The sequence below is a fragment of the Dryobates pubescens genome, chromosome Z (assembly GCF_014839835.1).
Source record: "Dryobates pubescens isolate bDryPub1 chromosome Z, bDryPub1.pri, whole genome shotgun sequence".
NCBI lineage: Eukaryota > Metazoa > Chordata > Aves > Piciformes > Picidae > Dryobates > Dryobates pubescens.
Window position 1 is genome coordinate 42,855,473 of NC_071657.1, and position 27,726 is coordinate 42,883,198.

The 27,726-nt window shown below is 40.5% G+C and overlaps 1 protein-coding gene across 2 annotated transcripts in view; it reads right to left on the reverse strand.

Annotated features, from left to right (window-relative positions):
• Positions 1-27,726, reverse strand: part of TRPM3 (transient receptor potential cation channel subfamily M member 3) — a 348,624-nt gene that overhangs the window by 59,667 nt on the left and 261,231 nt on the right. For both annotated transcript variants that reach the window (XM_054178940.1, XM_054178939.1), the window contains exons 9-14: positions 23,600-23,672; positions 12,954-13,054; positions 11,683-11,817; positions 9,323-9,373; positions 2,903-3,043; positions 1,081-1,110 (exon numbers count right to left, since the gene is read on the reverse strand). In XM_054178940.1, the coding sequence (XP_054034915.1) occupies positions 1,081-1,110; positions 2,903-3,043; positions 9,323-9,373; positions 11,683-11,817; positions 12,954-13,054; positions 23,600-23,672 (531 nt within the window). The remainder of the gene's footprint in view (positions 1-1,080; positions 1,111-2,902; positions 3,044-9,322; positions 9,374-11,682; positions 11,818-12,953; positions 13,055-23,599; positions 23,673-27,726) is intronic.

The window sequence follows — 27,726 nt, forward strand, 5'->3', positions numbered from 1 at the left end:
TTTCCATTTTAGCATACCACTTTTATCTATTGAGCTGACCTATTCTGTGCTGTGTCTGTGGATTTAACATTGTTGTATAAAATAAACAAACAAGAAAACATAATTCTTTCCTTGAAGTATCAGGGCAGACAAAAAAAATCAACAAAACTGATAGAAATTTGGCCCATGTAAAGATTTATCATTCTCTGCAACTCCTTAATTTCTCTGACCACATTTTAGAGTTCCTATGTGACTGAAAATCTGTATGGCCAAAAAAGTTGCCTTTTTTAAAAAAAAAAAAAATCTTAATGAAAAGAAAAACTATGCATAAAGGGGCAGAGTCTTCTTTTCTCTATCTGCTAATGTTTTATTAATAAAGTAAACAAGTAAACAAGTTATTTGCATGAAAAGTACAATTTGTGTGACACATTTCTCATACAAAACTTGAAAACAATGACTGGTGCCTTCATTACAGTGAATACAAAAATTATCTTGATATAGTGTGGCCAGCAGGAGCAGGGAAGTCATTGTGCCCTGTATTCTGCATTGAATACTGTGTCCAGTTCTGGGCCCCTCAGTTTAAGAAGGACATCGAGACACTTGAACATGTCCAGAGAAGGGCAACAAGGCTGGTGAGAGGTCTTGAGCACAAGCCCTATGAAGAGAGGCTGAGGGAGCTGGGATTGGTTAGCCTGGAGAGGAGGAGGCTCAGGGGTGACCTCATTGCCCTCTACAACTACCTGAAGGGTGGTTGTGGTCAGGAAGGGGTTGGTCTCTTCTCTCTAGCAACCAGCACCAGAACAAGGGGACAGAGTCTCAAGCTGTGCCAGGGGAAGTTTAGAATCGAGGTGAGGAGAAAGTTCTTCACTGAGAGAGTTGTTCATCATTGGAATGGGCTGCCCAGGGAGGTGGTGGAGTCACCGTCCCTGGAGGTGTTCAAGAGGGGATTGGACGTGACACATGGTTTAGTCATGAGGCCTGCGGTGACAGGTTGGACTTGATCTTGGAGGTGTCTTCCAACCTTGGTGATACCGTGATACTGTGATAGTGTATACTTGTCAAAGAAGGTAAAGACATTAGTATTTATCACAGGTCACCTACCTCCATTCCCAACAGTTTCAGGGCTTTTGGCTGTACAAAAAAAAGTTACAAAAATGTTACTTCTTCCAGAAAAGTGAAGAAAAATTACAACAATGTGTGTATACATACTATGTGTGTAATATGTGATGCAGAACATGCAATGTAGACTATATGGCAATATGTAACATAGATAATATATATGCAATGCAATATGTAATATAATATACATACATCAAATAATTACATTTTTTTTTTTTTTCAGTAAACCTTGAGTTTGACTCTGTTTCACCAAAACACACAATGGAAGGCATGCACATGGAAGCAGGTGCAAATTCTGTTTTGGGGCTGTTCTATTGGAAAATAGGATAGTAATTATTGCTAAGGCATGAATACATTTCTTTGGAGAATATCAGTATTTTGGCCATTCCCCTGTCACACTTTAATAGACTGCTGTGGAACCATTCTATATGTTGGTCTCATATCTGGGAAAACACTACTCAAACATTTTTCTTCATGGAGTCACTAAGGGAAGGAATTTTCTCCCAGCAGCTACCTTTCCTCTCCAAAGAGAGGAGTCGGAGGGTAGGGAAATAAACAAAACCATTCAAGTGTTTGGCTGTAACCATTTCACAGAGCTGTTGCTCTTTATAGCTTCTTAGAACAATATTCAATGGTGTGTATTGCAAAAATCTGAAATCACATGAAATCAGTGTGTGGGGTAGAAAAGGCAAAGAAAGATCTACAATCTTACTGGAAGCAGTTGAGATTTTTCTTCACATTTGATTGGGTTGGTGGCATTATGGATGACAATTTACACTTTACGAAGGTAGTAAACTTCTTTTGGATTCACAATTGTTGTATGTTAAGAATTAATTGTAAAACCATAGAGACAGAAGTCCTTCAGGGGACTACAAAGTCGCAGAGGGAGGCACAGGATATTGTAATTTGTTATTCTATTCTCTTTTCCTGTATCTCTCTATGCAAGGAGCAGACTTTCTGGTCAGCCCTCTCTCCCTGGATGTGTGGTCTTTGCTTTTGCTTGCAGTGTTGGGGAGGTTTGGCTGGCTGGAGGATATTTGTGCTGCGTTATTGAGGCTTAGGTCACAGAGGGCTAGTTTGGATCTTGGCTGGGGGGTGGCTAGACCAGGGCCATTTCTGAATGTATGCATCCTTGTACTTTTGTGCCTTTTGTATTTTGTTTACTTTCGTATTTTGTTTACTTTTGTAAATAATACTTCTATTTAACCTCCAGTTCTGCGTGTTTTATTTTACTCCTTTGGGGTAAAATACATTCTGTCCCAGCTCAAAGCAAGACAACGGTATTGTCATCTATCAAACATGAAAACCATGGCTCTATCATGAGCCTACTGCCTCTGTTGGAGCCACATCTAACCAATAAACCAATACTGAATTATGGGTTTCTTTGCACTTATATCTTGAGGCCACAATCAAGAAGATGAACAGTGAGACAGAAAATGTCTATCAAAACACATGGTTTTTCAGGTCTAACTCAAGTACCTATGATATCATTTGTACAGACTTGTAGACTTGTCTTTCAAAAGTTGTGGAGACTCAATTACAGTTTTTAGAGCCACAGGAGTCTGTTTTATGCCTAGTCTCACCAGTGCAGCAGAATCAATTTCTTTTCCCCCATTAAATTAATAAAAAATGTAGCTTGTTTCAGTGGCTGTTTGCAGTGGGTTGTGGTGAATTAGGTACTGTGTACATAATGGAAATGAATAACATGTGTGTTTGGATCCCCCAGCCTGGAACTGCCTAAGAACTTATGGTAATCTCTGCTACCATGTGCAGTCAAACAGATCGCAAGTAACTTGTTCCTTACCCTTTTGGGTCCAAACAAATTGTGGTACAGTGTTCTGAACCGCTTTCGGGTGTAATTGCAGCGATATGCTCCTCCCATCAGATATTCTATCACCAAACCAATATCAATCAGACTTATCCGATAATCAGGAGGTAAATTTCCCTGCAATTAAAATATGAAGGATGGTGGGGGAGGTAGAAAAGCTTATTACTGGCATTGTTAAATATACTTTATAATGTTGTTAGAATAAAGAAAATTATACAGTTAAAAACAGGAAATTATTTTTATGCTGGTTAATTAATTCACCTTAAAATAGATCCAACTGAAACCTGGATATTCTCGCTTGGAAAGAAGACATAAGTTAAATAAGAAGATGAAGAACTTGTTGGAAGTTACAGAAGATACAGTACACAGTACTCATATTCTTCAGCTGGAGAAACAAGGAACATGACTGCAGAACAAAAAACACGAAGATCAGCACGCTTGAAAGGTCAGGCACAGTTGCTGGACTTTAGTCCTGCAAGATGGCATGTTTTCTGCACCATTTGTCCCTACAACTCTTCTCTTGGCCTCTCGTGACTCTGCTGGCATCTCTATGGACTGCCACATCTGCACTGCTGAGGCACGGTGAAATGACATAATGAAATTTCATTTTTCCCTTGCGTGAACTCCCCATCCTGCAATGTTTCCTTTCCATGTTCCAGGAAGTGAAGGGTAAGGGGCAGAAAGAACTATGCTATTTACTCCAGAGGGTTTATATCATGCATTTATTCTCGGGGTTATGTACAAAAATCCCCACAGATCTTCACTTAAATTCTATAGCTAGTATTAGGAAAGCATCTGTATGTGTGAAAGTATGAAAATTATAATAACTAAAATATCTGTGGCTAATTGCTTGGAGTTTTGTTCAAGAAGAAAACTACAGGCTTAGCAATTTCTCTAGATGGCCTCTCCTTGGACTCCCAACATATTTTATTGAAAGCCCCTCTAAGCACTATCATATTGCTACCTAATTTCCAGCAGTTCCAGGGAGATTGTCTCCCAAGAGGTGAACTGTGCTTGTGCCAAGGGCCATTAGTGGGATCCTGAAAAACATCTCTTCTGCTTCTTTTCATTTCTTATCCTCCATTAAACAGGATATTTATGTATCTACACAATGTCTTCATCACACATCTTTTATTTTCAGGGAAAAACAATGATAAATATGTCCATGTCTTAACGCCATCATTGCATATATCTTCCTTCTCTTTACTGTCAGGCCTGAAAATGACAATGCTAAGATTATGAGTTCTCCAATAGCTGCAGCTTGCAAAGCTATGAAGAAGCATCTCAGTAACAGAGTGTCTCTTATTGCATATGAATCTGAATCTACCTGTGCTTAATCGGGAGTTTCTGTTCACCAGTAGCAATAAGTCTGGTGTGACATCCAGGAAGCCAGAGAAATTCCAGGGTGGGCTAGTCTCATGAATGTGTCAGAGAAATGCTCTCAGGTTTCTCTGGTGATGGAAGAACAAAATTCCAGTATGGGCACATCTGCTCTTCTGTTACCCCCCCTGGGAACTCCACAAGGAAATCTTTGATCCCTTCACAGGATGAAAGGGCCAATGGGAAGAGAATGTCCCCAAATGAAAGTTAGCCTTCTTGTCTAAATCCTCATCTCTGAATTTTTTGTACGACACTTTAAGGATCAGTGAGCAGTTCCCTACCAGAGAAGAATGCATGATTCAACAACTTGTAAATAGGTCACCAAGATCTAGATTTCTCATTGAGAACCATGAAGGTTTACAGAAGCCTTTCTCTCCTGCATGTCATTGTGCAAGAGATGTGACCACAAGTTAAAGGTGCAAAGAGAGGTAAATTATCCTTTTGTAAATGATAAGCAGTAGTCTTGGAAAAAGAGAAAACAGTAACTTTTATAGTCAATACTACAGAAGGACCAGGAAATTGTAATTGTTAGCATCCAAAATTTTCAGCATGCTGTAACAAAACAATCCCAATTTCTATAATGATATACAGCACACACTACAGTTAGCCCGTAATTTTTTTTTATGTGGCCATTAGAAGAATGTTATTAATGCACAAGGAGCGATTTCATTCCTGCCACATCTTGCTGGAAATATCTGTATGCCTGCAGATATCTGCTTGGCTTTTCTGCAGACAGGCTTATTAGATTCAGAGCAGTGAAACATTAATTGGGAGCAGATGGCAACTGGCTCTGCAGAAGAAATGATACCGATGCGAAGAGCATCCTTCCTCTTCTCCTTCATCAAGGAAGAGCAAAGCTTATCTCCCTCCCATGCTCACCGTGGTACAGACACCTTGCTAAAATATTGAGGAAGGAGAAATGATTGTGTGCACCATGCTTTACAATGGGCTGCAATTCAAAGGGACAGGAGATTAAGCAAATTAAGTGGCAAAAGGTGAGCTGCAAACTATCTTTCAATAACATCTCTTAGCATATCCTTTTGCACTCTTTCTGCTCTTGGCTAATATGATGGGGGTGAGAATCACTATGGATTGCAGGAATGTGTAATAACTTAGTCTATTTGAACCCAGTAATTTTTATTCAGAACTGTTTAAAGAAAAATAACATAAATCTAAAAATTGAAACCAACTAGGTTTTTTTTTTCTTTTTTTTGTGTGTGTGTGTGTGTGTTCCTCCAGAAACAAACAACTGTCCCTCCAGAATGTTTAAGGTGATGACAATTTCACTAGGACAAGGATGAAGGCGCTGGGTGAAGTGGGAATTGTAGCTGCATCACAGAGTTGTAGTTCTTTAACAGATCTCTGCTGTCTTAATGTAAGAAACTAAAATGAAATGTTTTGATGTTAAGTGGCAAAAAATACAGCACAAAAGACATCAGAGTGCTGCATGTGTCAGGAAGTGTAAGCATCTTGACCTCTCAGATAATTCTGAAACACTTTACTAGAGAAAACTCACAAATTCACAGTAGAAATACACATTTTATAGACATACACATATGTATGGCTTCACAGTAACATACAATTACATTTCCAGAGTGAGCAACTCTAGGAAAGCTAATTGCACCATCTTTGTGAGAAGAGTTAAACATGTGCAACACCATTTTCTCTAACAGTAGACACACTGAACTACCTCGGCAGTAGTTAGACTGCTTATATATGAACCACGGTTGTGCAAGTGGGCCAGAACCCCTCCGAGAACAGTAAGAATTTGGATGGACTAATTCTAGTACAGTCAAGATGGTCAGGAATGACAAAGGAGAAGGTTTTATTTCTTGGTACTTCCTTGGCAGTTAACATCTCTGACCCCTTTAAAGTTGGGACATGCTGTTCAGTGCTGATGCATTACTCTTTTCATGAAGAAAAGACAACTTTAAACTTTAGGTAATCACTCACAGTGGTGGGTTTGGGTTTTTTTAATTTATTTGTTCTTTTTGTTTTTTCTTCAAATGCATATTCAGCAGGTACCAAGTCTCTGATTTTGCATGCTGACAAAAAAAAATGGTATTTTAAAAAACAAGCTGTCTATTGTTTGTTTATTCTCTGAACACGTAGACATACAGTGGACCTTTTAAACCAAAGAACTTTAAAATTGCAGAGTGGGATTAAGTTATATTTTTTATACAGCTTGCCTTTTTTTTTTTTTTTTTTTTTTTTAAATAATTAGTCTGTTATTTCTACTACTCTTCATTGGCTAGTTGAGCCAGGGAAAGATTCTTTTAAAAATCAACCTGCAGAGGGCAACCTTCGCTCACAGACAGGATGTACTGCAAATTTCGTACAGCACCGTTTACACCGTCTACAGAAAGATGACAGCCCTGCACGTTAAACTCTGTGCCTTTGACAGGAGATGTTAAAAAAGCCATGGGGGAAATGATGCAGGCAGATTTGTCTCTGCATGTCATTAAGTCATTAAGAAATACATTGTCTTGTTCATAGATGCAGACTTTAAGCAAACTCTGATCAGTGTAAATATTTTATGACTGTCTCCAGGCTGTTACAATATGCTGGCCAGGCAGATAGTCTTCACAGAGATATTTGGAAATCCAAAGAGAAAATAAATTGCTGTCTTACACGTTTTTGTGTTTGTGGTGTGTGCATGTGCTTGTGTGTCTGCAAGCTGTCACCAACAGGATGTGGTGATCTGATTCCTGGTGTTCAAATTCTTTGCTTTCCTAACCAGGCAGGGTGGTCTTTCAAACAAGTGATTTATACAGCTGTGTAATGTAATAGTAAATTAAATAATGCTTCTATGATTTGTAAGCACCCAACTTCTGTCTGAGAATTCTCAATGATGCAGATGGAAATAATGTTTTGTAGCATCCATCCTGTTAAATAACGCAGTTTTAAAATTGGGACGTATGTGTAAAAAGCACAGAGCATGCATATCTTCCAAGTGTCTTCCCAAAGTAACATACTACTATAAAAATCTGAGAGGTTAGGTATCTGACATAAAAATATATATGAACTCAAAAGCCTAGCATCAGCAGGGTAGCCTAGTTTTCACGCATAGTGGACCACTTAACTGTCAAATAGTGATGTCCATCAAGAACTTATTTCCAAGGAGGTGTTTTCATTTAAACTGTTGTCAGATCTGCTGACCAATTTACAGATTAATTGACTGGTACAGGAACTGCTCAGGTTGCAGGGCTAAGCCAAGCTGTCACTTTTCTCTTAGTCAGCTGCTCTTGATCCTCAACACTAACAAAATGAGAAATGCAGCCACAGAGGTTCAGTTTTCTGATGGAAGTGCTAGAGTGCTGCATGGGATTAATTGTTTTTAGATCTCTTAACTACATTCTAATACAGGTACCCATTGACTTCAGGTGGTAAGAATTACTTGAGACTTTAGATATGGACAGAGTAAACAAAAGACAATTTATGGAAAAGTGACTGCCACCTAACATTTAGCAATCACTGTAGAACAAATAATATCACTAAATATAGTCTAATTTATTTAATATCAATGTCTGTCAGTGTATGTTTATGAGTTCTGATTGTCTTTGACTATTTGGATGCCTTTTTTCTTCCTTTTTTTTTTTTTTTTTTTCCCTTTTCAAGAAGTGCCTTTAAAAAGACATCTTTTATTAGGGATACACAAAAATATACGTAGTTACACAACACACAAATTGCTATGCCTTTAGAAGAGGACTTAGAAAGGCGATACTGGAAAAGAGAAGGAGTTGGAAAAGCAAGGTAATATAAAGTATGAATACAGGTGATGCTTACTTCAGATGCTTATAGGCACATAAGGAACTTCATATTAAAAAAAAAAAATCTGGTAATTTGAGCTTCAAAAGAAGCAGACAATCTAAACACATTCTGCCTTCACTTTGCTCTAGCCAAAGGAATTTGTGTAGAAGAGCAGTTTTGTTTTTCTGCAGGCATTTCACACTATCCAATGGCCACTGAATACATATAATTGAATGATGATGATGCCATGTAACACACTAATCAATGAAAACCACTAGAATTCCTCTAAACATAACCACTAATTATCCTGTAGCATTTTTAAAAGGAAAGATGATATATGAAACATTGCTACTCCCCTTCCCTAGCTGTCTTTGTTTCTGCTCAGCTGTCAAGGATAGAAGAAACAATAAAAATCTGTGCTCTTACAAAAAAAAAAAAAGAGATCTTCACTCCTTTTTCCATCTTCTATCTAGACCCATGTGAAAAAAAAATCTCCTTTCAAAGGTATTCTACCCTGCTGGTTTGAATTATGTAATGTGCAAGGTTGTAATCTGTAGATACTTTTGGTGAATATTCAAACTGATGAGGTCAGTTGCAGACTCAATCCCCTTATTTGATCCGTGTATTTAGAGGATAAGGGATTTTCATTCATTCCTGCTGCTGCAACACTTTTATTCCTGAGCATATTGGTAAAGGTATTTGTATCTCCTTCCCATCACTATACCTTTGTGTGTTTCAGCCCTCCTCTTTTAGTGGCTCTTTACAATTCAAGATTCTTGAAATTAACTTGTTAAGAGGGTACCACTTCTATTTGTGTACTTCTGCTGAGGAAGATGGTTACAATATAAAACATGACATAGAATGAGATACTGTGTCAAAGGACTAGGATCCAGCAGAAGAGTAAGGGCTGCTTTACAGGCTCAGAAGTAAACTGACAACATGGAAAATAGCTTTGACAACAGTTGCAGGTATGGAAAAATATAGACAACAGCATAAATCCGCATGGTATGTAAGAGCCTATAATTATGCTACTAGAAGCACTATTACCCAAGCATCTAAAACCACAGACAAAGCAAGACAAATAACTTGCTAATTGTGCTTTGTATGCAAAAAAAATCACATTCAGTACATACAAACAGGGCACTCTGTAATGGCAAGGGAAGGAGAAGGCTCTGACTGAAAGCTCATGCAAAACAGAGATTATATCTAGTTACAAAAAAAGCAATCATAGCATTATCTGCAACCTACCATCTACTGGGCTCTTACCTTTTTGACATCCCTGACTAGATGATAGAGAGTGTTGGATGGTCCATGTCTCTGAAAAGGACAAATAAAGAAGAACAAAATAGTTTTGCATTGTCCAGTGACCTGTAAATGCTGAAGTGGCTTCCTCACCTTAGTAATTTAAAAATCAGGCAACCCAGGACACTTTAACTGTACAGTGTTATCAATAATAATAAAACAATTATACAAGGGCATTTTTTTCACTTGTCTTCTCTCTTGTACAAAACCCTTCAGTAAAATACCCACAAAATAACTGCCATACTGGATGAAAACTAAGATCCCATATATCAGACGAGACTCCTGGCTTAGGCAAAGCAGGAGCCCAGCACAACACACACAGCCTCTGGGAGAGAGTGGGAGGAAGGACAGTTGCTCAAGTGTCAGCCTTCTTGCACTCAAGACTTCCACTTTCACCACTGATGTCTCAGTGAGCCCCTGAGCCTGATTTTACATCTAGGCTTTGTCTGACAGCTACTAACAGCATGCACAGTCTGTGATTTTTTTCCAAACTTCTTTCAACCCCACCTGACATGCAGAACACCTGCAGCAGACTCCCACGATTTCCATTAAGTACTTTCTTTCATTTTTGTTGTGTTTTTCACTGTTGCTGATGGAGACTTGGTCTCCTTGACTATAACTGTAACTGAAACAACTGCATATCTGTTTCCATGTCAGTATTTCCATATACACATTGCTCCCCACTTGCCAACACTTCATTCTAGGTAACCCCATTGCTTACCATGATGAGATTTTCCTATGATTTCCTAAAATATGCTGCTTCAGATTTACCTGGCCTGAGTGATGCTACATTCCCCACAAACATTGTCTCTTCAGTATTTTATAGATCATCTCTAAACAGACTGAACAGCATTGTTCTCTCTGTTGGTCCCCTAGGGTCTTGGATGACCCTAGGGGACCATAATGTTCATAATATCCTTTTGTGGTGAGAACAGGTCATAAATTCTTAATGTCTGTTTTCAGTCCTTCAAGAAGTTTTTAAACCACAAGTGCTCCTTATCTCCTATGCCATATTGCTGAATTTCTTTAATAACCTTTGAGACTTTGAAATATCATCAAACAGGTTTTGCAAAAGCAGGTGGCCCAAATGCAACTTGTTTATTCTCCTGCACGCTGGCTTCCACAGCAGTAATAGAGTTCTAAGGCTTAATGTTTCCCTACAGAATCTACAGAAGTTATAGAACTGAAGACTTTCCTCAGATTTACTCCCTGTGAAAACTAGCTTTGCTACAGGAACTACAATTCGTATCTCTGTAGCAAGAAATTACAAAAGTTTTCTGTTCTTAATACGTAGAAGCTATCTTAAGTACTGATATATTTAGTTGATAGGCAAAATTCAAGCTGAACAAAATCAAAAGAGGATCTGGGTGGCACAGATCTCTCTTCCTCTATATTTTGCACACATGTAATGAGTTCTTTCAATGTTTGATATTTTTGAAAGACTGACTTCCGGTCACCATTAGTTAACACATCTCTGGGTGACAGCCCAGTGCGGCAGCTTACAATGGCAGGGCTTTAAAAAGTATTGTAAGAGAAAAAAAAGCTTTCTGAAAAGGGCTATGAACTGCAGAACAACCTCCCTCCAATAGGCAGAGCTTCATTTCTAAGAAACAGGTAACGCTTTTATGATTTTTTCCTGTATCATTTAAGCAATTTGAACTTAGAGGTTACTTTTGCTAGACTATAATGATGTTAATGTTAGAATGTGTTTTGCAGTTGCAGAAGTAATTTGAACCTGTGCAGTTTTATGTTCATTTTAAGGGTAAAGATATAAAGCTTGCAACCAGGTTTTTAAAAGTCACTTTCATTTTTGGATCATTTAGCAAGGGTATGGGCAAGACCTTAATTGTAACAGACCTCCTGAAATCATCAGATTTCACCTTTAAGTTCAGAACATTATCCCAAGAAGTCTGAAATGTTGCTTTCTGTGTGATTAACAGCTGCACAATTTTTCTGAAATCATAAGGACATATACTATCAGAAGCCATATTTCACCATCCTACAGGTCTGACTTGCCAGCTGCTGTCTTCCGAACAGTGCTATGTGCCCAAGTCTTGGACTACCATATCGTAATTACAATGACCAGAAGTCAGCTGGTACTGTGTGGGGTTTAATTCATATTTTACAAAATCTGTACAATAGACTAGGTGAGCAAGATGGATGCAATATATCAAAGACAAAGCTAAAAGGCAATGTGGACTTCTAATATGGAAAATTCCCACAGTGGCTGTGGTCTGTTTTGCACATCATCATGTCATTGTAATATGAATGGGAGCTAGAACACTGAATATAGAGAAAGAAAATTCGCCTTAGGTTGGCCCTACCGTATTGTACAATTCCTCTAGCCGGGAGATGGTGAGAAAACGATGCATGCTTACTCCATTTTCTATGAGCAATTTCACAAAATCCACTCTGTCCAACACCAGTGCATCCAGCATTGCTTGCTCAAGGGAGCCCACCTGCAAAGCAAATGATCAATTCAGGCTGTTCCTGGGGCCTTGCAGGCTGTATCTGGTTGGTTCAGTCACCCTGGCACAAGCAGGAAATCCTGACAAAATCTTTAGGGTTGCTCTGCTAGGCTTAGAATAGGATGATCATAACTTTAGTCTGTGTTTTTTTTTTTTTTTCCTCTTTTTTTTCCTTTTTTTTTTTTTTTTTTTTTTTTTTTTTTTTTTTCTGATTCACAGGAGTATTTGAAAAAATGAGTGTCAGATTAATATACTCTAGGAAATCCAGACTGGGACCAAGGAACTGGAGCCCATGAAACTGATGACCACACCTTCACACCATCTCATTACTATGTGTATTTCTTACTTTGCTGACAAACCTTGTATTTATATTGGGTATATTTGTTATATACACTCACTTTAATTCTTGCTTTACTAGCTTTTTCCGCTGTTTGTGGTGTGGAAATTCACAGAAACAGAGGAAACAGAAATAGCTTCACAATTAGCATTTCTTTGAAGGACTCAATGAAGGGCTTAAGCAGAACCTCTCCATTTCTATCCATCCTATAGATAGGGCAAGCAGACTGAGCAAGCAGTACTGGGCATGAAATTAGCACCAGCTCAGGTCTAAAGCCACAGTGCTTCTGTGGTAACGTTGCTGATCAGCTCTTGTGGTCCACTTGATGACCTCCATCATTTATACAGCACTTTTTTGGACATCTGATCATTATAAAATTCTCTATTCCTGTATAAAAGCATATTGCTTGAAAAGCAAAAAGGTTTGCCTTTCCTTTAATTTATAGCCTAACACTGTAACATGGTACCTGCAAACAGATACTTTGTTTTTCCTATAGCTGGTAGAATCATTGCTTGATAGTGTGTATGTGTTGCTTCCCATTTCTTTAAACGTGCGATGTCCCAGTCTTAAGGTATCGCTAGATGTCGCAATTTCCTTGAAAAACCAAACGCTATCTTTGTAACCACGCCTGCTTTCTGTAGCTGTGAATGGGAACTTCGCATTTGCCTGAGGGCCATGTCTCGCTGCGTTTTAAACCGTGTGAAAGCCACCACTGTCAACAGAACGGATTTAATGTTGTGTAGGGTTTAAAGTGTTTCAGTAGAAGATGCTATATATGTATATACTGTACCGGCCACTGTTGCCCATAAATAAAGATTTGGCTGCGAGCGATGTCTACTCTGTTCCAGGCTAATGCTAGGCTCAGCTGGTCGGGAGCAGATGCGTTAGCTCCTGTTTGTACATAGAGGGGTACAGGGGACAGAGGAGGAGAAAAGAGAAACAAGACATTCTTTAGACTCAGTCAACAGAAGAGCCTGGTAATCCCTCTGTCAAGTCTCATAAATGTCCATGTACTTTTGGAGCTAGTGTCATAATAAACCAAAACAAAACCTTCTGTTCCTGTAATAAAATATTGCAAATCAAATCTGAATTTATTATTGTATCATAAACATTAATTATTGCATTACACCCTCCTTGAAGAATACAGTAGGTACATGTGATGTTGGCAGATATAGCTTGTGGTAGAGTAAAATGGCTTCACTCCTCTTGGTTGGGAAGCCGGAGAAGAATCCAGGAAGGATATTGCTCCATCTGCAGAAATACATACAGGCACACACACGCACACACACATGTGCATCTAGCAATTATAAAGAGGTTCACCTCATACAACGATCCCACCAATTTCAATAGTCATGCATTTTATGTACATCTTCTATGCATTCCCACCTGATAAGCTGGGGACCCTGTAGAAACATAGGAATTTATCTTTATATTTGCACTAAGAGGCCTTGGTGGGACAAATTTCTCTTTAAAAATGCAATACTCATGTAAGAAAGCATGCTATAAAGATGATGTCAAGGTGTAATTTACCTGAGTTAAATAAGAAACTGTAGATTGTAAGATAGCTTTGAAGCTGTCTGGTTTTAGGAAGGGAGTGTTTGTTTTTCCCTCTAGTTTTAGTGGACGTGGTGGGACATTCTTGCCCTGCTGTGCTTTTTTAATACTTCACTAAGGATTTAATGATTATCTGCTGGTGTGTAATAATAAAACAGTATTTGTGCTTCAGAGTTGCAGGGAGAACTGGCCTGAATGCAATGATCAACCAAACAAAGAAAGGGCCCTTTGAGTTTTATCTACATCGCTTCTTGTAGTGATTAGGCCTCTTACCTCCATCGTTTTCTTGTCTTTATTCTTATTCTGGTATCATGGAGTAAGGACAAACAAGAGCTTTTCATTATTTCAAAGAACTTCTGTCCTCATTTCAGTGCTATTCAAAATCACACATAGTTCCAGCTGAAAGCGTACTCTTAGGCGCAGAAAATATCCAGCATAACATGCTGGCAGCTGAAATTCTCCATGAAGGATCAGTTCAGCAGACCTTAAATTTCATAACTTTGCAGTCAGTTCATTGCCATGAAACCTTGCCAAACACTTGGCAATATCTACAGCAGTTATCTGGGGGATGGTAAACTGTAGATCATCCAGATCACTTACAATTTACTACAAAAAACATCTATGATAAAAAGGAAGGTGATGCAAGAGCAGAATCATAGAAAGAAATGAAGAAGAAAAAACAGTGAAAACAGTAAAGGACCGTTCTGTGACTAAGAAGTAACAGGAACACTCCTTTGTACAACACACAGCTTCTCACTACTATATAATACTACAAAACAGACAAATGCTCTCACAAGAGACCTCATGGGGGATGCCAATAACATCTGAACCTTTCTGAGTTTCTTACATAAGCAACATGCAACAGTTAAGAACAGAAAATATTTACCTTTGGGAAGGGCAAAAAAATCTCTACAGTTTTATTTATAAAACAGAAAACACCTACCAGCAGTAGGTATGATAGTGTAAATTAAGTACAGAGAGCAAAGAATGATCTCCCCTGTTCTGAAGCAAACAAAATATTCTCTCAAAATGTCATTGTTTCCTTTCCATCTGTGAGTCTGCAGGAGAAGGATGCTCAGCAGGTGCTCAGGCAAGATCTCTGTTGAGCAGCGGAGGAAGCATATGGGTGAACTCCAAAACCCAGGAGCAATGATGGCAAATATATAGTATGGCACTATTTTGCCCTTGTGATGGAGGAGTTCCAGCTCTTGGTCTTCCGCAACTGACTGCATCCTACAGCCTGGGTAGCCAAGGATGCAGCATGATTAGCAACCATTCTGATCATCACGGACTTGAGGAAGGAAGTGTGCTGCTTTAGTGCTAAGCTAAAATGCTCCTGGTTTAGCTGAATCTCAAGTCACATCATAGATGCAGCAGGTAACACCTTCTGATCCTTAACAGAGAACCTTCCTCAGTTTGTTTTGAGTGATTGGGTCCTTTTTATGCTTTAGGAAGGACCCAGGTAGATGAATACAAAGAGCAACTGGCATGGGGCATGAGGCATGAGGCATGTGGCAGTAGTTGTTTCCCCACAAGGCCCCCAAATGCAGCAGTTCATCAGAATTGTTTTCTCTGAGCATGCTTACTGCTCCAAATATTGAGCAGAGGGGCAAGCAATCCATAGTTCAGACTCTTTCCTTCCCACCTTCGTGAATGGTGTGCTTAAGGCTGCCAGCTAGCAGTGGACACATTTTTCTGTGGGTGCATGTGCAGTCCTGGAGATGATGCTCTTCTCAGTGCCATGAAATGAATCACAATGGTTCATTTAATTATTTCAAAGAAAGCTGCAGACATTTGGCTGCTGAAGGACATGTATGGTTTTTCAAGGGGTTTCTGTACTTGAGGTCCAAACTGATCCATCAGCTAGAGTGTAGACTGGACCTGCATTTTGGCACTCTGATTCATGTGCTGGGGTGGCTGCTCCCAAACTGATGTTTGTTGTTGGAAAGCCCTTGCACCCTTCTCCTCTTTACTGTCTTCCCTCTGTGGCTTTCATGTGCAGGTAGATTGTTTGCATTATACAAGAGAGGAAAGGAGAATAAAAGCTGTAAAAGTTAGTACACAGTGGCACATGGGATGCTGAAGATATTCAATTAATATTTTTTGTAGGATAGACTGATGACTTTCGACTCAAAAGTACTCCAGCTATTGCAGATGGAATGCTATCCACTATTAAGAAGAAAAATAATTCCTCTAATTGAAGAAATATTTCCTTGAGCAACTGTAAGGCTTCCTTGACATACTGTCTCCTTTCGGTCATTTCCTTGATTGCATTTGGTGTTACAGAGCATGGATTTGAGTCAGTAGAAATAATCCAAAAGTTGTCCTCTCTGAGGATGCATCTCACTCATGAGCATTGTTCTAATGTAACCAAATCAAAGCCAAAGAATATTTGAGAAATATTAAAAATAAGGTAGAGTTAATAGCCTACTGCTCTCATCCAATCAATACAGGCATTATACTGGAACTAATTCTTAGGCCTTTCACACTACCAGTGGTGAGAAACCATCACCTCCTCTCCCTATATGTGTATTTCATCTTGTTTCATGGAAAGATTCTTTGCTTAGTCATGTTGCTTTGTTTTAGTTACTGCATTATACTTGCTTCTTTAAATAGTGTTTTAGGCAGTATGAATAAAGCTATGTAGTAATTAATCAGTATCCTGGTGTCTGAATATAAGATGTGTTCTTCAAAAGAGTGTTTTAAGACAATATGACTAATGTCTGCTGTGAGACTCTTCTTTCCTTTCATCTGCTTCTAGAAGAAAAATTGTATTTGGGATGCAACACATTAATTTGGCAGTATTTCAGTATAAATATTGCTGACTATAGATAGGCAGTGCAAGTACAATGCAAAGTTGAATGCACAAGAAAATCTGTGACAGCTGTTTATTCCCACAGATATTAAATTTATGCTCTTAGGCAGCCATCCAGGAATGCCTGCATATCTTGCATAGACTCTTGTCAGATGGTCTATCCAATGTATTGGTCATGTGCAGTACTCCTTGATGAGAAAGCCTGGGACCATAAGCTTGACCCTGCATTAAAAAGACTGTAGTGACCTTGCAGGATCCCAGATTATAGAATAGAATAGAATAGAATAGAATAGAATAGAATAGAATAGAATAGAATAGAATAGAATAGAATAGACCAGGTTGGAAGAGACCTTCAAGATCATCGCGTCCAACCCATCAACCAATCCAACCCACCTAAACAACCAACCCATGGCACCAAGCACCCCATCAAGTCTCCTCCTGAACACCCCCAATGCTGGTGACTCCACCACCTCCCCGGGCAGCCCATTCCAATGGGCAATCACTCTCTCTGTATAGAACTTCCTCCTAACATCCAGCCTGAATCTCCCCTGGTGCAGCCTGAGACTGTGTCCTCTTGTTCTGGTGCTGGCTGCCTGGGAGAAGAGACCAACATCCGCCTGTCTACAACCTCCCTTCAGGTAGTTGTAGACAGCAATGAGGTCACCCCAGAGCCTCCTCTTCTCCAGGCTAAGCAACCCCAGCTCCCTCAGCCTCTCCTCATAGGGCTTGTGTTCCAAACCCCTCACCAACTTCATTGCCCTTCTCTGGACTTGTTCCAGCAAATCAACATCCTTCCTAAACTGAGGGGCCCAGAACTAGACACAGTACTCAAGGTGTGGCCTAACCAGTGCAGTGTATAGGGACACAATGACCTCCCTGCTCCTGCTGGCCACACTGTTCCTGATGCAGGCCAGGATGCCATTGGCCCTCTTGGCTGCCTGGGCACACTGCAGACTCATGTTCAGCCTACCATTGACCAGTACCCCCAGGTCCCTCTCTGAAGAGGATGGGGCTGGGCTCTTCTCAGTGGTGGCCAGTGGTAGGACAAGGGACAATAGGTGCAGACTAGAACACAGGAGTTTTCCCTTGAATTTAAGGAGAAAATTCTTTATCTTGATGGTGATGGAGCACTGGAAGAGGCTGCCCCAAGAGCTTGTGGAATCTGCTTCTCTGGAGACTTTACAAACCTACATGGATGAATTCCTATGCAACCCAAGCTAGGCATACCTTCACTAGCAGACCAGATAATTTCTAAAGGTTTCTTTCAACTCCTATCATTCTATGATTTTATGATTCTACCTAATTGACAACAGCAAAGCTGACAGCAACAACAACTGTTAATGTAAGGGCAGTAACAAGATAGCTGGCCTAATTCTGAAATTCTACTGTGTCAGTGACTTCATGGCTAGCAGGACCATCTGATACTACATGATGGCTGTTCAGTGAACATGAATCATGACTTAATTACAGGTTGGAAAGTGTGCAGAAATATCAGCTCTGCATTTACTTAATGTCTTATCTCACAGGGCTACATGGTAGTAATATTACAATATGCATAGACCACACAGTGGCCTGTGTGGCCAGGCCCAAAGAGTGGTGGTGAATGGAGTTAAGTCTGGCTGTCACTCAGTCACTAGTGGGGTCTCCCACACTTCAGTACTGGTGCCTGACCTCTTTAATATCTTTATCAGTGGTCTGCATGAAGGGATTGAACACACCCTCAGTAAGTATGCAGATGACACCAAGCTGGGTGGCTGTGTTGATCTGCTAGAGGGTAGGGAAGTTTTACAGAGGGATCTGGACAGCTTAGACCTGTGGGCCAAAACTAATTGTATGAAGCTCAACAAGGCCAAGTGTCAGGTCCTGCACTTGGGTCACAATGACCTCATGGTAAGTCGCAGACCCTAGGGATGTGTGGTTGGAAAACTGCAACTTGGAGAGGGACCTGGGGGGTACTGGTTGATAGTTGACTGAACACGAGCCACTGGTGTGCCCTGAGTCAGCAGTATGCCCAGGTGGTCAAGAAAGCCAATGGAATCCTGGCTTGTATAGAAACACTGTGGCCAGCAGGAAGAGGGAGATGATCAGCCACCTGTACTCAGCACTGGTGAGGCCACAACCTGAGTATTGTGTTTAGTTCTGAGCCCCTCACTATAGGAAGAATATTGAGGTACTGGAGCATGTCCAGAGAAGGGCAATGAGGGAAAAAAGCTTTATGAAGGCCCTGGACCTATGAGGAACATCTGACGGAGCTGGGGTTGTTCAGTTGAGAGAAGAGGAGGCTGAGGGGAGACTTCATTGGTTTCTACAACTACCTGAACAGAAGTTGGAGTGAGGAAGGGGCAGCCTCTTCTCCTTGATGACAAGCAACAGAACTAGAAGAAATGGTTACAAGCTCTACCAGGGGAGGTTTAGGCTGGATTAGGAAATACTTCTTCACTGAAAGGGTTATCAAACATTGGAATGGTCTGCCCAGGGCAGTGGTGGAGTCACCACCCCCTGGTGTGTCCAAATGGCATAGGGACATGCTTTAATGTTGACCCTTCCATACTGGGTTGAAGGTTGGACTAGATGATCTTTGCAGTCTCTTCCAACCAGATATATTCTGTGATTCTGTGGTCTTTGATGCCACTTCAAAACAATTATAATTTAGAACATCTCCATATGCTGGCTTTAACTTCCCTATCATATACACAAACAGTTAAAGACTATCAATGATTTCACTTATTACAAATTCATGCTATTGGAAAGTTACATTTGCATGTCTCTTGAAATAAAAAGGGAAAAAAAAGGGAATTCACAAGCCATATGCTGTTGTGACATCTATGCAATGTAAATTGATAATCAGTTGGATGCTATTCCCTAGTTTCTTGGAGATTGCTTCCAAGAAATATATATCGGCTGACAATATCAAGCAAGTGACTCATGAAAATAAACAAGGAAATAATCACTCATCTTCAGTGCAAGGTTTGGAGCTTGTGGAATATCCCATCCAGAATTGTTGCATTGGCAATGTGCCTGATGTGGGTTTAAAAAGAGACTAGCTCTTTGCAAACTTTACACAGGAAGCACGAAATAATACTTCATACTTCCCAATCCTTGTCCTCCTGAACAAGTCACTTAGACCAGAGTGAGACTGGTAATTAGCTGGCATTTGCCTTGAATACTGGCATCAAGAAAATCCTTTTCAGTGAGAATGAGAAAAAGTAGCCCATAATTACTCAGCAGTTTGATACATTTCTCTGCACCCCCTAACTGTGTGAAAGGATGAAAGATTAACTCCCAATTTTAGACTTAGCAATTGGGGGTTGGACTAGATGACCTTCAGAGGTCTCTTCTAACCCAGACCATTCTATGATTCTATGATTCTGTGAATTCCATGATAATTCAAACCCAGTCAATAGATAAATAGCTCATCATTGCTACCTTAGATTTCCAGATTTGATGAAAAAGCTATCCAACACCCTAATGGGCTATATTTATGGAAGGGATAGTATTTCTTTCTATGTGGGCCAGAACCATTGTACAAAGACAACAAGTCTATCTCATCTTTGCACACATAGAATACATAGAATAAACCAGGTTGGAAGAGACCTTCAAGATCATCGCTTCCAACCCATCAACCAATCCAACCCATCTAAACAACTAACCCATGGCACCAAGCACCCCATCAAGTCTCCTCCTGAACACCTCCAATGATGGTGATTCCACCACCACACATTGATTTAAAAGTTATACAGACTTTTATTCTCTGTGATGACAAATCTCAGATTAACCAGAGGCATTTGATAAATCTAATCCTTATTGAGCACATTCAACAATCAGAGAGTTTTGGTTCCTCTGGCCCTCAAGCTACACGCAAGTGCTGTTGCCTCTTGTAGATTGTGAAATCAAGATTGACAAGCAAGCATTAAAGGAGATGTCAGAATTACTCACATAGTTCCAGGCACCTTCTGATCTAATAGAAGTTCACTCAATGTCTTGCACTACTATTATGATGAGGGAAAGTAAATTAATTTTAGTAAGGAGATGACAGGACCAATTAAACTATTGTGAAATGGATATTGCAGATCAGGGAGGACTACTCATATACCCAGACTGCAATCATAGTACTGTTGCATAATACTGCAGAATAACTTTTCAAACAGAAACAGGCCTATGATTTACTTTCTTCAGCTACCAGCAAGCAACTTTCCAGATGGTAAAAGAATCCAGGGAGTTATGTTGGGATTCAGATCCTGAAAATATACCTGGAAGAAGTGGAATCATAACTCTAACACAACTGGTATCTTTCTAGTAGAAATGAGGAGCATAGTTTCAGTGATTACCTTAAGAACAGACGTGAAGAGAGTACACTTTACATTGAGCACAATGAAGTAGCCTGTTATATTAAAAAAACCCTGAAATCTACAATTACAGTATTTCCTAAGGATAGAAAAGAGTAATGTGGTGATGGATGTAATTCTTGCCGCTTGCTTTTAATTAATTTCTTTATCCTTTTTTCACCTTGATTTACATTATTTCTGTGTGAAGATGTCCAAAATGCCTTGAGATTTAATTATGCAAATGGCTAAAACCTGTTACCTCAGGGTAGCATCAAAATACTCATGTCACCAGCAGGACAAACAACTGGTATCTTGATATAAATGAGCAAAAAAGAAGAGGAGAAAGCATTACTACAGAAGCCTAAAGACACCTAAACTAGTGGAGCAAAGTAATTCCAGATCATTTGCTTGGCTGGTAGATACCTTGCTGTAATAATTTTAAAGTCACCAGTGCTTTACTCCTCCTGCTCAGACTTCTGTTTTGAATGTTTAAAGCAACATTTTTGAAATGGTACCAATAATTGGTTAAAAGGTAAAACATTATTTTGCTTAATTAGGCTAAAATTACTCAGGCCTTGTCCCTTTTCTGTTCAAATAACTTTTGTGAGCATGCATAGGAAGAAATTGTGAGGAAAACTGAGCCCTGGAACAAGAGAGAATAATTCTCATTACCTTTTCAATCTATTAATTTTTTTGGTATCACCCAAATTCAGGTCTGCTACATGGCACTATGTACCCTGTTAGTTAAGGGTGGGAGTGGCAATATGATGACAACCGCTGAAGAGCCTCATGAAGTCTAACATTCTCCAGTCACCTCTGGAAGTTCATTCACTAATGTTTCTCATATTGCTCTTTAAGTTGTTTGGTTTTTCTTATTATCTGTTTTCAAAATCAGTATGCCCTGTAATAGATAGAACAAAACAGTTCAAAGCAAAAAGATGACCACGGTGATTAACACACACAATTTGTGAAAATCCTTTTTGGGGCAATACTATATAAATGAAAGGCTAGAACCTACCAGCCCTTGCTTAGGTGATTAATCCTTCAGCAGATAAGTACATGTGCTTCAGAGCTTCTAAAATCTTGTCTGTTTCTGTATTTGCCAGCATATAATAAATTACCTAATAATGTATTTTGAAGGGAGTAAAGTGTCCCAAGACCAGGGTTTACAATGTCCTGTAGCAACAGAACATTAATGGTAAGACAATCTTTTAAGGGCATAAGTGTAACGGCTGAGAAAGAAAGATTTAGTGACCTGTGAACATTGCAATTAACCCTTGTCACCTCAGTACCTGAGTTCTTAGCTATCAATGGAGGCTGAAAGGGACCCACATTGCTCCCAGACTTTCCTACAGATGACTACAGATAACATTTCACTTTGACAATAGCACCAGTTCTACCTAGAAATTGATAACCTCCTTCTGTTCTACTTATGACCAAGGCAACCTAAGTCTAAGTCTTTGGCTGCCTTCTTCTGAGTATCAGACTTCTCAGTAACCTATTGGAGAGTCACTGCTATGTTTCTTGTGACACATTAGTGATTGTGAGTGGAGAATAAAATTCAGAAAGGAAAAAGCTGTTTAAACATTATCTGGAGGCCTGTGGCCAGTGGTGTTCCCCAGGGATCAGTACCAGGTCCAGTTTTGTTCAGTATCTTTATCAACGACCAGGATGAGAGGACTGAGAGTGCCCTTCACAAATTTACTGATGATACAAAACTGGGGGGGTTGGCTGACACCCCATCAGGCTGTACAGACATCCAAGGACAGGCTGCAGAGCTGGATGCTGGCAAACCTTATGAAGTTCAATGAGGACAAGTGCAGGGTCCTGCATCTGGCTAGGAATAACAGCGTGCACCAGTACAGGCTAGGGGATGCTCTCCTGGAAAGCAGCTCCACAAAGACCTTGTAGTCCTAGTGGACAGCAAGTTCTCCATGGGACAGCAATGTGCCCTTGTGGCCAAGAGAGCAAATGGCATCCTGGGGTGCATCAAGAAAAGTCCAGCAGGTCTAGGGAGGTTCTTCTCCCCCTCTGTTCTACCCTGGTGAGACCACACCTGGAATACTGCATCCAGTTATGGGCTCCCCAGTTCAAGAAAGACAGAGAACTGCTAGACAGAATCCAATGGAGAGCCATGAGGATGATTAAGGGTCTTGAGCACCTCCCCTATGAAGAAAGGCTGAGATCCCTGGGGCTGTTTAGTCTTGAGAAGACTGAGAGGGGATCTGATCAATGTTACCAGTATCTGAGGGGTGGGTGTTAAGTGCAGGGGGACAAGATCTTTTTGGTGATGTGCACTAATAAGACAAGGAACAACAGCTTCAAACTTGAACATGGAAGACTTCACCTCAACATGAGGAAAAACTTCTTTACAGTGAGGGAGATGTAGCCCTGGAACAGGATGCGCAGGGAGGTTGTGGTGTCTCTTCTGGAGACTTTCAAAACCCACCTGGATGCATTCCTGTGGGAACTACCCTAAGTGATCCTGCTCTGGCATGGGGGTTGGACCTGATGATCTCTTGAGGTCTGTTCCAACCTCTAATGAACTGTGATACTGTACTGTGAATAAAGGAAGAGCTCGATTTGTATAAAGCAGTTAAAATAAAAGGTGTTCTTCAATTTCACATACAGATTTATCTTCTTGATATGGTAGATATTGTCCATGAATGCAGGTTTCAGCACAGACACACAATTAATATGTTTGGACTGACACAGACTCACCGTGGAGTGAAACCCCATTACCTTTTAGTAATGCTGTCAGGATAGCTAAATCAATATCCTGGTGTCCTTCTGATCCCATGCGAAATACTGTGATCTGAAATGTTAAAAGACAATACTATTATTGAAACTAGGGTAAACTTCTAAAAGAGAAATTAAATCAGGGAACCACCAGAACCTTATCAGATAGAATTAACACACAACATTTTTTGTGAGATAAAATTTGCTAAACATAGAAATTTTATTAATGTGCATATGTAAGAAAAGTGATAATTAAAGGGTGAAATTTGAGATGAAGAAATGTTCCTGTATTAAAGTAGCACTAGATTTAGTCTTCCATATACACTACTAGGAGGAATTAGGTGTTATAGGCATTGAATAAACATTTTGGCTGAAATTAGAAGCATACTTAATCTTGTGGGTTTATATAGTAGAATTTAGATAAATAATCTAAGAATTGGGCTTCTAACAGGTCAGAAATATCACAGAGTCACAGAATCACAGAAACATTCAGGTTGGAAAAGACCCTCAGGATCCCCAAGCCCAACTGATAACTCTTCTCTACAAGGTTCACCCCTAAACCACGTGCCCAAGCACCACATTCAAATGACCTTTAAACACATCCAGGAGTGGTGACTCAGCCACCTCCCTGGGCAGCACATTCCAATGCCTGACCACTCTTTCCGTGAAAAAATTCTTCCTAAGGTCCATTTTAAACCTACACAGTCACAGCTTGAGGGCACTCCCTCTTGTTCTATCACTAATTACCTGAGAGAAGAGCCAGCACCAGCCTCTCCACATTGTCCTCTCAGGTGTCTGTAGAGAGCAATGAGGTCTCTCCTCAGCCTCCTCTTTTCCAAACTAAACACCCCCAGCTTCTTCAGTTGCTCTTCATAAGATTTATTCTCCAGGCCCTTCACCACTGTCATTGCCCTCCTCTGCACTCATTCCAGCATCTCAACATCTCTCCTGTATTGAGGTGCCCCAAACTGGACACAATACTCAAGGTGTGGCCTCACCAGCGCTGAGTACAAAGGGACAATCACCTCCCTACTCCTGCTGGACACAGCATTTCCAATACAAGCCAGGATGCCATGGGCTTTCTTGGCCAGCTGGGCACACTGGTGGCTCACATTCAGTTGCTTGTCAATTAGACCCCCAGGTCCCTTTCTGCCAGACTTCCCCAAGCTTGTAGCATTGCTTGGGGTTGTCGTGACCCATGTGCAGGACCTGGCATTTGGCCTTGTTGAAGCTCATGCTGTTAATGTTGGCCTATTGATCCATCTATCCAAGTCCCTCTGCAGAGCCTCCCTACCCTTGTGCAGGTCAACACTCCCACCTAATTTGGTGTCATCTGCAAACTCACTGATGACACACTCTTTGTCTTCATCAAGATCATCAATAAAGATGTTGAACAGAAGTGATCCCAACACTGAGCCCTGAGGAACATCACTTGTGACTGGACACTAGTTGGATATAACTCCACTGACCACCACTCTCAGGGCCTGTCTGTCCAGCCAGTGCTTTATCTAGCAGAGTTTATGCTCATCCAAGCCATGAGCAGCCAGTTTGTCCATGAGAATTCTGTGGGAAACAGAGTCAAAGGCTTTGTGAAAGTCAAGGTAGACAATATCCACAGCCTTTCCCTTATCCAATAGTCAGAAGGCGATCAGGCCGGTCAGGCAGGACCTGCCTTTCATAGACTCATGCTGCTGACTGGGCCAGATCCCCTGGTTGTTCTCTATATGTTGTGTAACGGTGCTTGAGATGATCTGCTCCATGACCTTCCCTGGCACCAAGGTCAGACTGACAGGTCTGTAGTTTCCCAGATCCTCCTTTCTTCCTTTCTTGCAGATGGGTGTTACATTTGCTGCCCTCCATTCCCTTGGGACCTCCCCAGTTAGCCAGGACCTCAGGTAGATAATGGAAAATGGCTTGGTGAGCACATCTGCCAACTCCTTCAGCACCCTTGGGTGGCTTGGTAAGCACATCTGCCAACTGCTTCAGCACCCTTGGGTGTAGCCCATCTGGCCCCATAGACTTGTGTGTGTCTCAATGGCATAGCAGATCACTGACCACTTCCTCATTTATTGTGATGATCTCCTTAGTGATGACCTCCTTAGCAATGTGTGGTCAGGGATCCATCACTACAAAATATGAGCTTTGAGGCAGTGAGGTGAAATACACAATTCATAAAGAACAGGAATTACTATAGTGAGGCTGCTCTTTTAAGCCAATTTCACTCCTGGTTACAACTGCACTGAAACATATAGAAGGGTAAATCCCCTTGCTCCTTTTGTTGCCATGGCAATAGCTGCTCTTGGGCCTCTGCTTCTTGCAAAGCAACTCAGACTGCTGATTTTTATTAGTGCCTTTCCTTTACTAATGAAACCTATGTCATCTTTTTGATCTGTTTCTCTGTTTTCTTTTGCCAGTACAGACTGCCTAATCTTATTTTATTTTGTTTTTAAAGTCAGGAATTGTGTAAACATATTTTACACTCACATTCAGCAGAATATGCTGTCCCTCTGTTCCTAGATTCCTACTTGTCCAGCATCACTGAACTGCAGCAGCAGCATTTGGGATAGAGGTTAGCAAACATTAGGGCACAAGGAATGGTGCAACATGACCCAGAGAGGAGATACATATGATGGTCAAGACTAAGATAACATTTTGGTGACAAACTTCTGCCTGCCATCAGAAATAGCCCTGTAGAGTGTATCCCAAGTAATCCAGTGCAGGCCTCCATAGCACCTATTCTACCTTCACTTGTTGCTAGAGCTCTAGGGGCTTGAAAAGGATGCAGCAGCTACAGTAACACAGAATGTTAGAGACTGAAAAAGCGAACTGGATGAAGTAATAGGAAACTGGCTTAGCTCAATTAGTCAATAAATGAAGTCTAAAACAATATAGGAATGCGTTTATGCTAGAAGTCTTCTGCAGTTAATGAGGCCTTGTTTTGACACTTCAAGTGTTGCTGAGACAAAGCAGAAATAGTGCAAATGATGATTTAATATCTATTTTATCTCTTCCCCTAGAATCTACAGATGTTTCTGGCAAACCACTTGATGCCTATTCTCATACCACAGCTTTTAGAACAGAACAGAATAGAGTAGCTCCAGTTGGAAGGAGTCTATAATGATTATCTAGTCCAACTGCCTGGCTATTCCAGGGCTCACCAGAAGTTAAGGCATATTATTAAAAGCATTGTCTAAATGCCTCTTAAACACTGACAGGCTTGGGGCATTAACTGCCTCTTTAGGGAGCCTGTTCCAGGGTTTGATCAACTTTGTGGTAAAGAAATGTTTCCTGATGTTTCTTGCAATGATTTTCTTATCCCTTCATCAGGTAAGGCAGGAAAGCTTCTCTGTGGCGCAGGCAGACTTTGGCCTGTAAAGCATTCATAATGTGAGCAGAAATAGAAATTTCTATGTATGTCTTATCTCAAATCACAGTACAAATATCAGCATATGAGACCAGCCCCTTTACCTTGCATATGCATGATGCATTTCCCATGCCACAGATGATGAACTGTGCTAGAGGTTAGCAGACAGGTAGATGAGTCAGAAGGTAGGAGGATGAGAAAGTGTTGCTCCTTTCCCAAGTGGGAAAGAGGAACTTCTCCCTTCTCATATGATGCTCCAGCAGGTGCTGACTGTAAGTGGGTGTATTCACAGTGTTGCTCCATAACAGTCTGATTGTAACATCCTCAAAATGCCTTGCAATTTCCTACAGAATTTTTGCAGCAACAGTGCATCTCTTTAGCACTGAAGGGAAGTGTGACAGCTGGGCAAGCAGATCAGGCTAATGCTGGGAATGTCTTGTTTGCACTATTGTGCTTGCTGGCTGTCCTTCTCAAATGCCAAAGGTGAAGCAGTTTGCATGTTGGGGACAGAAAATACTAAACAACAAAGAGTTCAGTGGAAGAACAAGTATACCTTAAACTAAACTAAACACATGCTCAGTGAGTTTCCAGCCTAATTAAAAGGCATCACATAAACTGCAAGTGTTGATCAGCTTATTGCCACAGGAAAGCTAAATGAAGCACTTTGCATGCATTGGATCAGATATAACCCTGTATTTCCTGCTTCTCTTTCATCCCTCTCCCTCACAAGCCTCAGAAAAAGAAACCCGGTACAGCAGAATGAAGT